The sequence below is a fragment of the Bactrocera oleae genome, chromosome 3 (assembly GCF_042242935.1).
Source record: "Bactrocera oleae isolate idBacOlea1 chromosome 3, idBacOlea1, whole genome shotgun sequence".
NCBI classification, from domain to species: Eukaryota; Metazoa; Arthropoda; class Insecta; order Diptera; family Tephritidae; genus Bactrocera; species Bactrocera oleae.
Window position 1 is genome coordinate 60,391,734 of NC_091537.1, and position 15,272 is coordinate 60,407,005.

Here is a 15,272-nt window from a genome sequence, read left to right on the forward strand (position 1 = left end):
GTGATTTCATATATTTAAGAAAAGAGGATGCATTGCTATTAGAAAAAGATTTGTGAATTTCATTAAGATTTCTTACATATTGACCGATAGATGTGGTATAAAGTGAATCGGAGGTTCGAAAATATTTATGTTAAGTATATGGGCAAAGTTTTATTCTGATAATTTAATGATGTTTGATTTGTATATTGTAAAGTGAAAGAATCATAAGGAATTTAAAAGGTTATTATGTATATGGAAATGAAGCGTCGTTGTCATCCTATTTCGCCCATTTTTGCAGTGCATAATAGAATTTGGTAACATTGTGATATTTTGGTTGAAATCGGTCTAGTAGTTCCTGAGGTATGGGATTTCATCTAAAGGTGGGGGGTGCCACGCCCACTGACCAAGTTTTATACCAGATTCTATAAAGCTCTTCCCTACCAACCTGGTTGTGAAATTTATTGCTTGTGACTCACCTACTCCGTGAATTATCGCACTTTTAGTAGTTTTCAACATAACCGTTATATGGGCAGTGGGTGTGGTTATTATCTGATTTTACCTATTTTCACAGAGTTTGAAGAGGTTATAAAATTACATCTTCTTGGCAAGTTTGGTTCTGTTTAACGGCGTTTTATGGACCCAACCTCCTCATCACTAAATCTCAATTTTTACTCAAGTTATCGCTTGCACGGACAAACCGACAGTCTTCATATTGATCATTGAAATAGTGATTGGAATATCATTTGGTCCTTATTACACTGGTAAACCAAATTAAACTATTTTGTTTTATGAAGTTTCTAACTGTTTCTTACTAATATGACGTCGCTGATTTCAAATCTACCATCAGTTTCTAGTTTTAGTGATATAGGTACTTCGTAAAATATTGTTACTCGGCTTACTTGAATTAATTTTTAGGGCAAAAAATCACTAAATTTTATAAATAAACCACTATGTTTACATTAATAAGAACTTGTTTAAATGATTCGAGTAGGTTTGTGCTATTTGTGGTGCCTATATGTTTAGAGAATGCCGTTTAAATGCGTCTGATTCTATACAAAAAAGGCATTTTTGTCTATATACCAAATAAACCTGTTTCATGTGTTTATGGGATAGCCGAGCCAAGACAGAACACTGGACTAAATAAGTTAGGCCATTGAGAGTGAATTTAGTACCGGGTAGTATGAATGTCTTGATAAAAAGTTAAATCTGATAAGACACTTTGTAAAAGCTGTAAACAAGAATGGGGAATGTTTTAATATGTATGTCAGCAAAATATTTCCGAAATTGAGCACAGGTAAAATTTAAAATGGTATTTTTGACGGTCCTCAAATTAGGAAACTAGTAAAAGGCCAACATTTTACTGATTGTATGAAAGATAAGGAGAAATCCGCATGGATTGAATTTATTTGGGTTGTGCAGTGTTATTTCTTAGAAAATAAAAAAGCTTTAGACTACATTAAACACATTGAGGAGCTCATATTGCACTTCTTCTTCAGCCATTTAGACAGCTTCACAGAAAATTTAGGCTTTTATCAGGTTATTCGCACTATGGAAGAGCGATACCAGGGCCGTCGGAATGCAAATATGATGGCTGATTACTGCTGGAGCATTCAAAACAAGATTGATGTTTCTAATCATGCAAGAAAAGCACATAAAAGAAAGTTTTTTTTTATGTCAAGTAAGAGCAATAAATTTTTTAAATCTGAAATTATAGTATTTTTGGCTAAAAATGTAATATGTTCATATTTCGATAACTAGAACTGACTGCAGATTTGGAATCAGCGTAACAAAATCATACAAAATCGTGTAAGAAACTTCATAAAACAAAACTATTTCCCAGTGTTATAGGTCATAGACTCACTTAGTTTTATTACTACATTTTGCTTCCTGTTCAAGTTAATTATAATTAAAATCAACCTAATTAATTTAAATGATATATCACTCACGATCATTTTAATCGGACGGGCCCCTATAAATAAAGCGTTCAAACGAAATCGATAAAAAAATTTTGGTCGGATCGGTATAAAGTTTGTATATGTTCGTGTGAATTTTATTCTCAATTAGTGCATGTTTGACAGCTATTTATTAACAACGCCAAGAGTTTGTCTATATACAGTGTTGGAAAATTAATAGGGACATCACCTTTATTCCCATATTTTATAGCACATATATTCGTTCCCCAATATTGAATTTAACTGTACACTAATGATGTCAAACAGTACTTTAATATAACACCCGTTACCTATACTGTAATATCTTTGCATTGCGATAAAAAATTATGATTTTAGGAGCGCGTGCTACGTATGAGCTGGAAAAAATCATAGGGACAAATTTACTTATTTATTAGTTTGCACAGAAAAATAGCAAAGATCGCAACGAAATTCTCTGAAATTAAGAGCCTATTTATTGTTTTGTTGAAATTAACTGTATTATATAACAAGTAAATATTTTTATATAAAATGGGGCACGGAAAAGCATTATTAAATTAAGAAACTCCGGAAAAATTATTCGTGAAATAGCGACACACAGTTAGAAACCGTCTTGAATTTGCTAAGACGCACACTTACTTCGTGAAAATTGGAATAACGTTCTGTGGTCGGATGAAACGAAAGTTAATTTATTTGGATCCGATGGCAAAACTTTTGTACGACGAGCTCGAAATGCGAAATTCAACCCCAGATATACACGAAAAACAATTGAACACGGAGGCGGATCAATAATGTTATGGGGATACTTTTCGGCGGCTAGAGTTGGACTGATTTATTGGATACAAGAAAAAATGTGCTCAACAGATTATGTCAACATCCTTAATACTGTAATGTTGCCCCGTGCGGAGGAGCACCTGCTACTAAAATGGGAGTTCATGTATGACAACGATCCGAAATATGCTTCGAAACTGGTAAAATCATGGTTTCAGTACAATAAAGTTGGCGTTATGGAATGGCCCTCCAAGTCGCCAGATCTTAATCCTATAGAACACCTATAGGGAGTGCTGAAGAAAACAGTCGATGAACAAAAATGGAAAAATAAGCACGAATTGTGAAGATAAATCCAAGAAGCATGGAATTCAATACGTGACCGGCACTAATCTTGTCAACTCCATGCCGCGAAGATGTCAGGAAGAGGTTAAAATGAAAGAAGCATCAACAAAATATTAGATTTGAATGGAAGAAAAGTAATAATTAAATAAAATAACACAAAAAAAAAATAAATTAATGTTTGTCCCTATTTTTATTTCCAGGCTGATACAATACAAAATGTATCCGTTTTTACTTTGTAAACTCAAACAAACCATAAATAACTACTCAAATGTTATTCAATTACTTAAGTGGACGATAATCTCTTTGTCCCTATTATATTTTTCAACACTGCATATATAGCTCTCTATCTAACTCGACTAGTTCTAGGTGTTACAAACAATGGTGAGGTTAACAAAACTGTAATTCTCTTTGCAACATATAGCGAGAGTATAAAAATGTGATGCTTTACAATCATATTTCGTTTCTTATTTTATACATGGGTGGCTCACGAATCGTGCTACAAAAACTAACCGTAATAATTTTTTTTTTAAATTAATGCATTATAAATGCATGTATAGCAAATTTTTATTATTATTATATTTTAATTATTTTTAATATGCACCGTAAATGACCTCCATGCTCAGCCACGCATATACGACACCTAATTAGAAAATTATTCATTGCGGCCTGAAGGGTTGAAGTTGGCATTGCCTCATTTATCGATTTAATGGACTGCTTCAATTCAGTCAGATTTATGGGTTTTGGTTTGTACACCTCTTGCTTTTAACCCCATGAAAAAAAGTCTGGTGCAGTCAGGTCAGGTGATCCTGGCGGGCCATTGAAAAGTAGAGTTTCTTGATATTAATTTGTTTTCAAATTTTCGGTGGATAGTCAGATATTATTGCTTTGACGTTCGAAACTGAAATTGTATCGGTTTTAGGTGTCATGAAAACCAATTTTATCGGTTTTGATATCAGAAACAGAGCAAGAGGATAGTCGCTGACATATTTGAAATGTAAGTTAAACAAGTAAGGAAGGGCTAAGTTCGGATGTAACCGAACATTTTATACTCTCGCAAAGTCAAATGGTATACTCGTTTGAGATTTCTTTGTGGATTGACTGATATTTTCGGTAGAAGGTCAACTATAGGCACTGGGGTCCACATATTTAGTACTTAGGGGTTTGAACAGTTTTGGTTCGATTTAGACAATTTTTGGCCGCAAGGTGGCATACTTTAATTGCATTATTCACGCAAAGTTTTACCCCGATATAATCATTGTTACCTGATTTGCATAGTGGAAAGTGAAAGAATCAGATGGAATTAAAAATGGTGTTACATGGGAAGTAAGCGTGGTTGTAGTCCGATTTCGTCCATTTTCGCACTATGACATAGAAACATGAAAAGAACGTTATGCACCGAATTTGGTTGAAATCGGTTGAGCAGATCTCAAGATATGGGTTTTCACCTAAAAGTGGGCTGGGCCACGCCCACTGACTAATTTTGAACGCGGTTCCTATAAACCCAATTTATACCATCTCAGAGATAAAATTTAATGTCTCTGGCGTGTTTAGTGCTTGATTTATCGCGCTTTTAGTAGTTTTTAACAGTACCGTTATATGGGGAGTGGGCGGAGTTGCCACCCGATTTCAACTATTTTTTTTTAAAAAAAGTTTTAACTGCAGATGCCTCTTTCTAATGTGATCCTGTGTACCAAATAACAGTCTTGTATCTTATTGCGGAGCTTAGTTATGGCAAGTTATTTGTTTTTGATTAATGGCGTTTTGTGGGCGTGGCAGTGGTCCGATTACGCCCATCTGCAATACAAACCGTCTCACGGTACCAAGAAACATGTCTACCAAGTTTCATAAAGATATCTCAATTTTTACTCAAGTTAGAGCTTGCATGGACGGACGGACGGACGGACGGACGGACAGACAGTCACCCGGATTTCAACTCGTCTCTTCATCCTGATCATTTATATATATATAACCCTATATCTAACTCGATTAGTTTTAGGTGATACAAACAACCGTTAGGTGAACAAAACTATTATACTCTGTAGCAACAGGTTGCGAGAGTATAAAAATTAATTTATGTTATTGTTACGATTTAATTTATCGTAATTTCTATAGGGGAAAACATAAAAATAAAACACAAAATGTCATAATTATTGCGTTTATGAAAAAATCCAGATATTTTTATAGGATTTACAAAACGTAATAAACGTAATTTAACACCCATATGCGTCTTTTTTAGTCGATAATATGAAATAAATCTGTAAAGTATTCTCTGGTGCATCAAGTGGATTACTGTGATCTTTTAATACCTTTCTTTTAATTTTTATACTCTCGCAACCTGTTGCTACAGAGTATAATAGTTTTGTTCCCCTAACGGTTGTTTGTATCACCTAAAACTAATCGAGTTAGATATAGGGTTATATATATATAAATGATCAGGATGAAGAGACGAGTTGAAATCCGGGTGACTGTCTGTCCGTCCGTCCGTGCAACCTCTTACTTGAGTAAAAATTGAGATATCTTTATGAAACTTGGTAGACATGTTTCTTGGCACCGTGAGACGGTTGGTATTGCAGATGGGCGTAATCGGACCCCTGCCACGCCCACCAAACGCCATTAATCAAAAACAAATAAATTGCCATAACTAAGCTCCGCAATAAGATACAAGACTGTTATTTGGTATACAGGATCACATTAGGAAGGGGCATCTGCAGTTAAATTTTTTTTTTAAGTGGGCGTGGTCCCGACTCTAATAGGTTTAATGTGCATATCTCCTAAACCGCTAATGCTATAATTACAAAATTTACTGGAAGCAAATGTTTTTAGCACTTCTATTGACGGTGTGAAAATAGTTGAAATCGGGTGGCAACTCCGCCCACTCCCCATATCACGGTACTGTTAAAAACTACTAAAAGCGCGATAAATCAAGCACTAAACCCGCCAGAGACATTAAATTTTATCTCTGGGATGGTATGAGATGACTTTATAGGAACCGAGTTCAAAATTAGACAGTGGGCGTGGCACAGCCCACTTTTAGGTGAAAACCCATATCTTGAGATCTGCTTAACCGATTTCAACCAAATTTGGTGCATAACGTTCTTTTCATGTTTCTATGTCATAGTGCGAAAATGGGCGAAATCGGACTACAACCACGCCTACTTCCCATATAACACCATTTTAAATTCCATCTGATTCTTTCACTTTCCACTATGCAAATCAGGCAACAATGACTGTATCGGGATAAAACTTTGCGTGAATAATGCGATTAAAGTATGCCACCTTGTGGCCAAAAATTGTCTAAATCGAACCAAAACTGTTTAAGCCCCTAAGTACTAAATATGTGGACCCCAGTGCCAGTATTTGACTCTGCGAGAGTATAAAATGTTTGGTTACATCCGAACTTAGCATTTCCTTACTTGTTTTTTGTTGCTTTCTTTTCCAATAAAATAAAAGCTAAAATAGCGGAACTTATTGCAAACTTTAGTATACTTTATTCATGTTCGATGTTCGAAAAGCCGTAAATCCAATCAGATTCTGTGACATCATTGAAAATTAGAATTGGTTTGCAATTCTGACAACTACGCAAATCTGTCTTGGATTCCACAACACCCCTGATTGTCTTCTTCAGCCATTTCAATCATTTTTTGGCTAAATTTTAGGCAAATAAGCAAATCTAGAGGGTTTAACTGGCTTGTTATTTGAACTTTGTACGGAAACAGGTTTAAGTCATCATGAAATATCCGTTATGACCGTCTAGTAACTTCAAGTTGCGAGTCGAAACTCTTGGGTTTACCTGAATTGACGATGCAACAGCCGCGTTTGTTTTTCAAACATGAACATACGGATCTTGATGGTACGGTCTTCTTGTAATACTTCCAGATTTGGCAAACATGTTTACTAACCTCATAATGGTCCATCTACTCTGGGGAGTGCCGCCGAAATCCCGTCTGAATTCCCTTTAGGCGGAAATGATGGGCTGCAAAGCATGGTACCGCTGCACTTTCTTCTACTTCATAGGTTGAACGATATATGCGACATAAAGTCAACCGAAAGTTCGAAAATCTCATTTTTCGATTTATAAGATTGGCAATGGTCCGATTTTGCTCATTTGCAATATCTTCTCATGGTCCCAAGGCACACGTATACCAAGCTTCAATAAAATATATTAAATTTTACTCAAGTTATCGGAATTCAACTCGGCATCGTGATCATTTATATATACAGAACTCTACATCTTTCTCTATCTTTCACTAATAATTTATGAATTAAATCCATTATAGCTTCGATTTATTCGCATTTCTTACAACAACTATGTATTCATATACATGTAACCAGCCAACAATTTGCATCCAACGGTTTAGGGTTTGCTAACATAGTTCTTTCTAGCCACGTTGTGTGATATAAACAACTATTCGAATATGGTCACTTCTCTTTTTGTCATCAACTACAAGTATAGACGTTTGGGAAAAAAGATCTGTACGGTAAACAAACATGCTGTTAATTTTAAGTACTTTGAGAAGCTCAGAATTTTCACTTTCTCCAGACTCATGTAAAGCCATCACCGCAATACGATTTTCTTTAGCTCTCCACTCCATTGTAAATTAACGAATGCAAACACTAAACTGATTACTATATACGAGTAGACGAGTAAAAATATCGACGCTTTTTTCAGCGAAATTGTCCTCGCTGTATGCATTGTAAACTTTGTAAAAGAATTTATGGCAAGACTAAGTATACTTTGTATTATATATAATCTCCATCGTTTTCTTTTGGGTGTAACAAACCTTGTAGCAAATTTAACCACTTTCAGGGTAACAAAATCGATTTTGTCTTATAATGACCTTAACCTGAATACTATAGAAAAAACTTAATAAACGCCTTAGAGTTAGAATTCTAATTATATATTCCCTAATCAATCTGGTATACTCTATTTAATAAATCACAAGTTCGTAACAATTGTCAAGTAAACACTTACGTCAACAAAGCTTTCCATTGGAACGCTTAATTCAAAATATACATTGTTGACTTTGACAAAAGCCAATAATCGACTCATTGTCAATGGCGCTCATAATTAAATTGTACCTGTTTAAAAACATACGAATATAGATGCATATTAACATATTGTTATGTAAGATCAATTTTGGCTAGATTACAAATATATTGATATTTGATTTAACTTCCTATCACCTCGAAATTATGGTTTGAATTTATAAAATAATGGAATTAGTAGCCAACACCCTCGCTCATAAAATACTTATAAGTATAAATGTAGATAAATGTATATTTAGTTATGTATAATATAACGATATGTTGTGCATATGTATATTATATATTTATATACATATAGACATATTTGAGCATATAGAAAATACCAGAACCTTCCAATGTATATTCACAGATTTATAGATAGGTGTATTGTTAATTTCATGGATAAAGTGAAAGCTATATTGCCTCTCAAGACGACAAAAAAAATTTATCCACGTTGACCGATAAATATATATTGGTGTATTTTCCTATCTTACGTTCGTTTTTGTATCCAACATTCGTCATATAACTTTTTTCTATAGGACTCGTAGTTTTGCCGGAAATTGAGATAACCCATTCTTAACCCTTAAAAATCAACTAGTCCCTCCACTTCCTTTTCCCGACCTTTATGGGCGATCAATTATTTTTCTCTTAATGTTTGTTATTTTATCTGTCGTTTCCGATGGGTATTGCAGATGGGCGTAATCGGACCACTGCGACGCCCACAAAACGCCATTAATCAAAAACCCGCCCCGCCCCCTAATAAGTTTAATGTGCATATCTCCTAAACCGCTAATGTTATAATAACAAAATTCACTGGAAGCAAATGTTTTTAGAACCTCTACCTACAGTGTGAAAATAGTTGAAATCGGGTGGCAACTCCACCCACTCCACATATAACGGCACTGTTAAAAACTACTAAAAGCGCGATAAATCAAGCACTAAACACGCCAGAGACATTAAATTTTATCTCTGGGATGGTATGAGATGACTTTATAGGAACCACGTTCAAAATTAGACAGTGGGCGCGGCACCGCCCCCTTTTAGGTGAAAACCCATATCTTGAGATCTGCTTAACCAATTTCAACCAAATTCGGTACATAACATTCTTCTCATATCTCTATGTTATAGTGCGAAAATGGGCGAATTCGGGCGTCGGATTACAACGACGCCTATTCCCCATATAACTTTTGACTTTGCGAGAGTATAAAATGTTCGGTTACATCCGAACTTAGCCCTTCCTTACTTGTTTAAAATAAAGTTTTGTAGATACGCTGCAACATTTCCCTTGGCCTTAATTCATATAAATTATAAGATTTTGTGGCCAGGCCTTAAAAATATAATTATAACAAAACTGAGCGCAATTTTCTATATACGGTTCCTGATGTGCTTTCTTAACATCTCCTATTTTTGGAGGGGTATTAAACTGCATCCGAATAGCAGATGAGTTTTATAAGAAACTTTTTGAGACCGAAATACAACAAGTAGAAAGCCACAATATTAGAAACATCTCTTCGTATAAACCCTCGGTCAATTTACATTTGGACAATTTAAATATATTGGCGGCCTTGTAGTCTATGTATATGTGATATATTTTGAATGGCTTATATCTAAAAAACATAAAGTTAGTCGATGAATACTAAAAACTTAACACAACGCTTTGCTGCATTCAATGCATAGACAGAAAAGGTTTGAGCTGTAACAAATGAACTTGAAAGAAACGAACTTGATCAATTAAAATAATTATAATGAAATGGCATTGGTGAAAAAACTCGTTGATTTTCGAAGGTACACATACATACATTTGTATTCAAGAGCTTAGTTATACACATTTTATCGCTCAAAACCGGTTAGATGAGAATATGTGATTGCAAACTACTAAAGATATAAAAACTAATTGACAAACTCATGTAAATAGTAAAAAAAAAGGAAAGCATCTAAACCTCCCACGACTATTTAGCGGTAATGTCACAAATTACTTTTGATGTTTGTTATTTTGTTTACATTGTCTATGAGAATATTAGCTTTCTCGCTTTGTAACTGTAAATAAATGGAGATGAATAAGGAAATTTATGCATAATAACTATGTGGTTTGTGATTATTATCCGAATTAAAGTTGATCTTAGATTAAAGTGGAGCGTATTCATCTATGTATGTTTGACACCGAGCTTCCTGCCGACAACGGTAAATAAAGTACATTCATTCTGAAATTAGTAACCGACGTGCCGACGTAGAAATCATTTGAGCAATGCTGCCATTGCTGAATTTGTATACATGGTTTTGCACACATCTACCTTTTCAGTTACAATTTTTCATAATGTAAAAGATCAAACCTAAAATCCAACTATTAAAAATAGTCTCTCCGTTTATAAATAATTTTATTTGACTATGATTTTGAGTTAGTTTAAGAATATTTCAAATATATTCAAGTCTACTTTTTAATTACTTCAAAATATCGAGACTGGTAACCCTGCGTTGTAGGAGAGCAATCAGCTGACTCGTTTCTACGGGAAATATCCAATATTCGCGGATATCCCAAATTACGGAGAGTAGAAGCGGTGGTGTTCACTTGCACTGCACTTTCATAAAATACGTCGTATCAGCTGATACGAAAAAGAGTAGGAGTCCTCTTGTGACCATATTAAAGGAAAGCTATAAAAACACAAGAGAAAATATACCGTGTTTATGTATTCCAAAACTAATATTTACATTTAAACAGTATTAACGTGAACACAACACGATTATAACAACAGCAACAATTAATACAGCTGCAGCGTTAATTGAACACATGTCAGCGACTTGTAAGAAATCGCGAACATGATGAAATGATAATGACACTTGCTTAATGAATTCACATCAAAACCTTAGCGCTAAACATGCTTCAATGAAATTTATACAGCTTCTGGAAAACATGAAAAACTAGTGCCTGATCAAAGAATTGTTTTTTAATTTAGATTTTTTATAAACAGTTAACTACCGAAAATCTGGAAAAAATATTCCTGAGGCCACTACTTTGCAAATAAAATAAAAAATAGTTTAAAAAAACTAAAAAACACGCTTTAAAGAATTTTTACACCTATTCCTATAAATCTCTTCCCTACCATCTTGTTTGTGAAATTTAATGCTTATGGCGCATTTATTTCGTCAGTTATCGCACTTTTAGTATACTTTAACATAACTGTTATATGAGGAGTGGGTGTGGTTATTATCTGATTTTGCCCATTTTCACAGCGTATGAAAAAGGGCTAAAAGGACTTCCTCTCAGCAAATTTGGTTGAGTTAGCTCTAGCGGTTTGGAAGATATATACATTAAACCATTTAGGGCGCAGGGTTACGCCCATCTTTAAATAATGGAAAACTGTTATCAAATTATTGCATTGTCATCGGTCCCTGACACATCTGCAAAGTTTCAAGTTGATCAGACTCATGGAAACCGGTGAAAATTGAGCTCTAAGATTCCGTTACATACATACAACCCAAGCTAATAAAAGCGTATTAAAACAAGTAAGGAAAGGCTAAGTTCGGATGTAACCGAACATTTTATACTCTCGCAAAGTCAAATGGTATACTCGTTTGAGATTTCTTTGTGGATTGACTGATATTTTCGGTAGAAGGTCAACTATAGGCACTGGGGTCCACATATTTAGTACTTAGGGGCTTGAACAGTTTTGGTTCGATTTAGACAATTATTGGTCACAAGGTGGCATACTTTAAACGTATTATTCACGCAAAGTTTTACCCCGATATAATCATTTTAGTCCGATTTCGCCCATTTTCGCACTATGCACCGAATTTGGTTGAAATCGGTTGAGCAGATCCCAAGATATGGGTTTTCACCTAAAAGTGGGCGTTGCCACGCCTACTGACTAATTTTGAAGGCGGTTCCTATAAAGTCATCTCATACCATCCCAGAGATAAAATTTAATGTCTCTGGCGTGTTTAGTGCTTGGTTTATCGCGTCTTTTTTAACAGTACCGTTATATGAGGAGTGGGTGGGCTTGTCACCCGATTTCACCCATTTTCACACCGTCAACAGAGGACTAAAAACATTTGCTTCCAATAAATTTTGTTATTATAGCATTAGCGGTTTAGGAGATATGCACATTAAACTTATTACGGGCGGGACCCCGCCCACCTTAAAAAAAAATTGTAACTGATAATTAATATCATCAAATAACAGTCTTGTATTTTATTGCGAAGCTTAGTTATGGCAATTTATTTGTTTTTGATTAATGGCGTTTTGTGGGCGTGGCAGTGGTCCAATTACGCCCATATGCAATACCAACTGTCTCCCGGTACCAAGAAACATGTCTACCAAGTTTCATAAAGATATCTCAATTTTTACTCAAGTTAGAGCTTGCACGGACGGACGGACAGACAGTCACCCGGATTTCAACTCGTCTCTTCATCCTGATCATTTATATATATATAACCCTATATCTAACTCGATTAGTTTTAGGTAATACAAACAACCGTTAGGTGAACAAAACTATTATACTCTGTAGAAAATATAAAAAGATTCCAAAGCACAAAGCACTAGATTATCTATTAATAAAACATATATTTTTTGCGCGATGGATTTTAGATGAATATCAAAGGATTAGTGATGGTCAACACGAACAGCGATTGTTTAGTTTAAATCTACTCTTTTTTTCAAATTTCTGTCAAGTCAAGTCGAAATTTTATTACCTTACCTTTATAAAATAAAATTATTTGATGGCAAACAAAACTACTAAAATTTGTAATTTTTTCATGTCTCTGACTAATTCTAACCCCTTAAATGGCGTTTTAGTTAAGAAACTTCTTTTACACCCAAAATTAAGAAAACAATTAAGTTAATTAGTATAAACTTAATAAGGCCTTAAGTATTTAAATATAAAATTAGTATACCACTTTTTGTAGATAATTATCTTATACGCAGTGAAAATATGATGCCTGCTAACATAACATGATTTACGGAAGATTTTAAAACAGGTTTTTAAAAAAATTAAAGGGACATATAAACTAACATCCAGAACGTATTTAAATTATGATCGGGAAAAACGATCGATTTCAACGAGAAACTTTTAAATTTCAACACCAGTTCAAGTGCAATTCAAGTAATATAAAATGTTAAAACTCTTTAATAAGGCAGTGTTATCAAAAATAAAAACAAATAATATTGAAATAAAAGTTTTTATACTCGCATTTGTAATAATACGTAAAATATTACAGTTAAACTTAAAAAAAATTGTATATTTATAATTTAGTATTTAAAGTTTGGACAAAAAATGCCTTTCGCTGAAATAATGTCACAATTTTTACTTACCTGTCATAAACTCGGCATGTCGTATTGTTAATTCGTTTGTCCGAAGAACGACGACGTCTATCTTCGAATAAATCTTTAACTGCTGTAACACCAAGCACAAACAGAACTGGAATCATGGCAACTTCTTTACCGAAAGCGTTTATAGCCGGAAACCAATTTAGTAATACGATAAAAATAAAATATAAATTCGCGACACGATGGAATTGCTCGAGTAGATTTTTCGGTATGAACGAAAGTAAAGTGTATTTTGTGGTGCGGATCTTATTACCCACGAAATCGCCATTCGGGTGATCGCGTTTTGGAGTTTTTGGTGGAACTGTATGATTAGGTATAACTATTCGATAACTTCGTTCATCTAATTTCTCACTATGACAAACTAATATACGCTTCCACCAAGGTGGTGTTTCGGAGCGCCTCAGTGTGTATATTGATTCCGAGCGTGATGCTTGCCGAGAATGACCTCGGCCACCTGATGACGATGTAACAGATGGCCCAAAATCACGAGTTTCAGTTTCCTCCTTGTGACCAGGTGGGAGGATAAAATCTGTTTTCGAACCAACACGACTATGACCGCGTGAGGCATCAGTCGTACCAGGTGAATCTGTAATTTGACCTTGTGAAAAAGCACGTTGATGTCCTTTCATAGCTGATTTTATTGGCCGACCACTCGGACCCAAAATGGTACCACCGCCATGGCTTACGGATCGTATATGGCCGCGACTAGTTGTATCAACGCTGAGATTACGGGAGGGCGCAGATACCACAGCCACGCCAGGTATACCTGTCGCCATACTACGAATAATGCCTTCGCCAGTATTTACAGCTCCGGGAAAGACATAGGTACGTTCGGGTTCTTGCAAAGGAATTTTCTGCGCTCCATGTAGAGGATCGTACGTCGTAATTCTTTGTTGCAATAACGCAAAATTTGGCACCGGCAATGTTGACGGGGCTGAACGCTGTTGCTGTACAATTGTAAACTTTTGCCGCAACTCTTCGGTATTCCCTGAAAGCATTATTACAAGACACCATGTGTATCTGCGAACTTGTAATCATAAACTACAGCTACTGGTTCGAAACAGCAATCAAATTAAAAATTGACAATTTTAAATTGTCCTTTTAAATTCATTATATAACAAATTTAAAATATTTTTATGATAGAACCCTGTAATATAAAAATAAAATTATTTAATTTTTTATTAGAAGTAACTTAGGGTCAAATCTAAATATATATTATTTAAAAAAATAATAAAAGAATATAATATAAATAAATACAATATTATATATATATAACAGTTATATTATACCAAGCTTCTCATTTAGAGCTGCTCTTTAAAGGATCAACTGACATCTGAGCAGTGTACAAGGTCGGGCTAGCAATTTAAAAGTCCAAAGTTAGGAAAATCAATTCCTCATGGTTTAGTTGTAATTTCGAGTGAACCTCTACATACTGAAATCAACTGCTAATGGCTGTGAATGATCGTTAGTGATAGTTAGTCTAAGGTCGCGTATGAGCAAAAAAACAGTAGAAGTAAATACTTATTTGTTTTGAAATATTTTTAATATTGGTTACGGCAGAAAACAAATAGTGTGGACAGCTCCTGACAGTATAAAAACCCCGGTCCGGTTACGAAGACCCAACTATCACGAGAATGGTTTTGAAGATTGATCGTATCACTATTTGATTAATGTAGCTACTTCCTGAGTTAACGAAACGAAGAAAATCGAGGCTATATCCATATAGCTGCTATGGTCGAAATTTCTAAAACTGACATAACTGTCAAATTAAAAGAGATTATAATACATAGTTTTGTCCCGTTAATTTTTTCGGAGTGTGTTGATGTAATAAACGAAAGTAGGAAGTAGTAGAAGGCCTTGTTAACAATTACAATGCGAATCAAAAAATAATGTTTTCGTTTTCCTAA

General features: G+C 34.6%; 1 protein-coding gene and 1 long non-coding RNA gene across 7 annotated transcripts in view; both read right to left on the bottom strand.

Annotated features, from left to right (window-relative positions):
- LOC106625362 (phospholipid-transporting ATPase VD) overlaps nt 1–15,272 on the bottom strand; it is a 59,529-nt gene that overhangs the window by 28,355 nt on the left and 15,902 nt on the right. For all 6 annotated transcript variants that reach the window (XR_004975303.2, XM_070106687.1, XM_036356735.2 and 3 more), the window contains exon 2: nt 13,351–14,512. Coding sequence is in view for 5 of the 6 variants with exons in the window: in XM_070106687.1 (XP_069962788.1) it covers nt 13,351–14,363 (1,013 nt within the window). In the remaining variant the exon portion in view is untranslated. The remainder of the gene's footprint in view (nt 1–13,350; nt 14,513–15,272) is intronic.
- On the bottom strand, nt 10,404–11,657 carry LOC138856250 (uncharacterized). Its single transcript, XR_011395381.1, has 2 exons — nt 10,752–11,657; nt 10,404–10,694 (listed from the first exon to the last, which is right to left on the bottom strand). It is a non-coding gene; the product is annotated as an uncharacterized lncRNA (long non-coding RNA).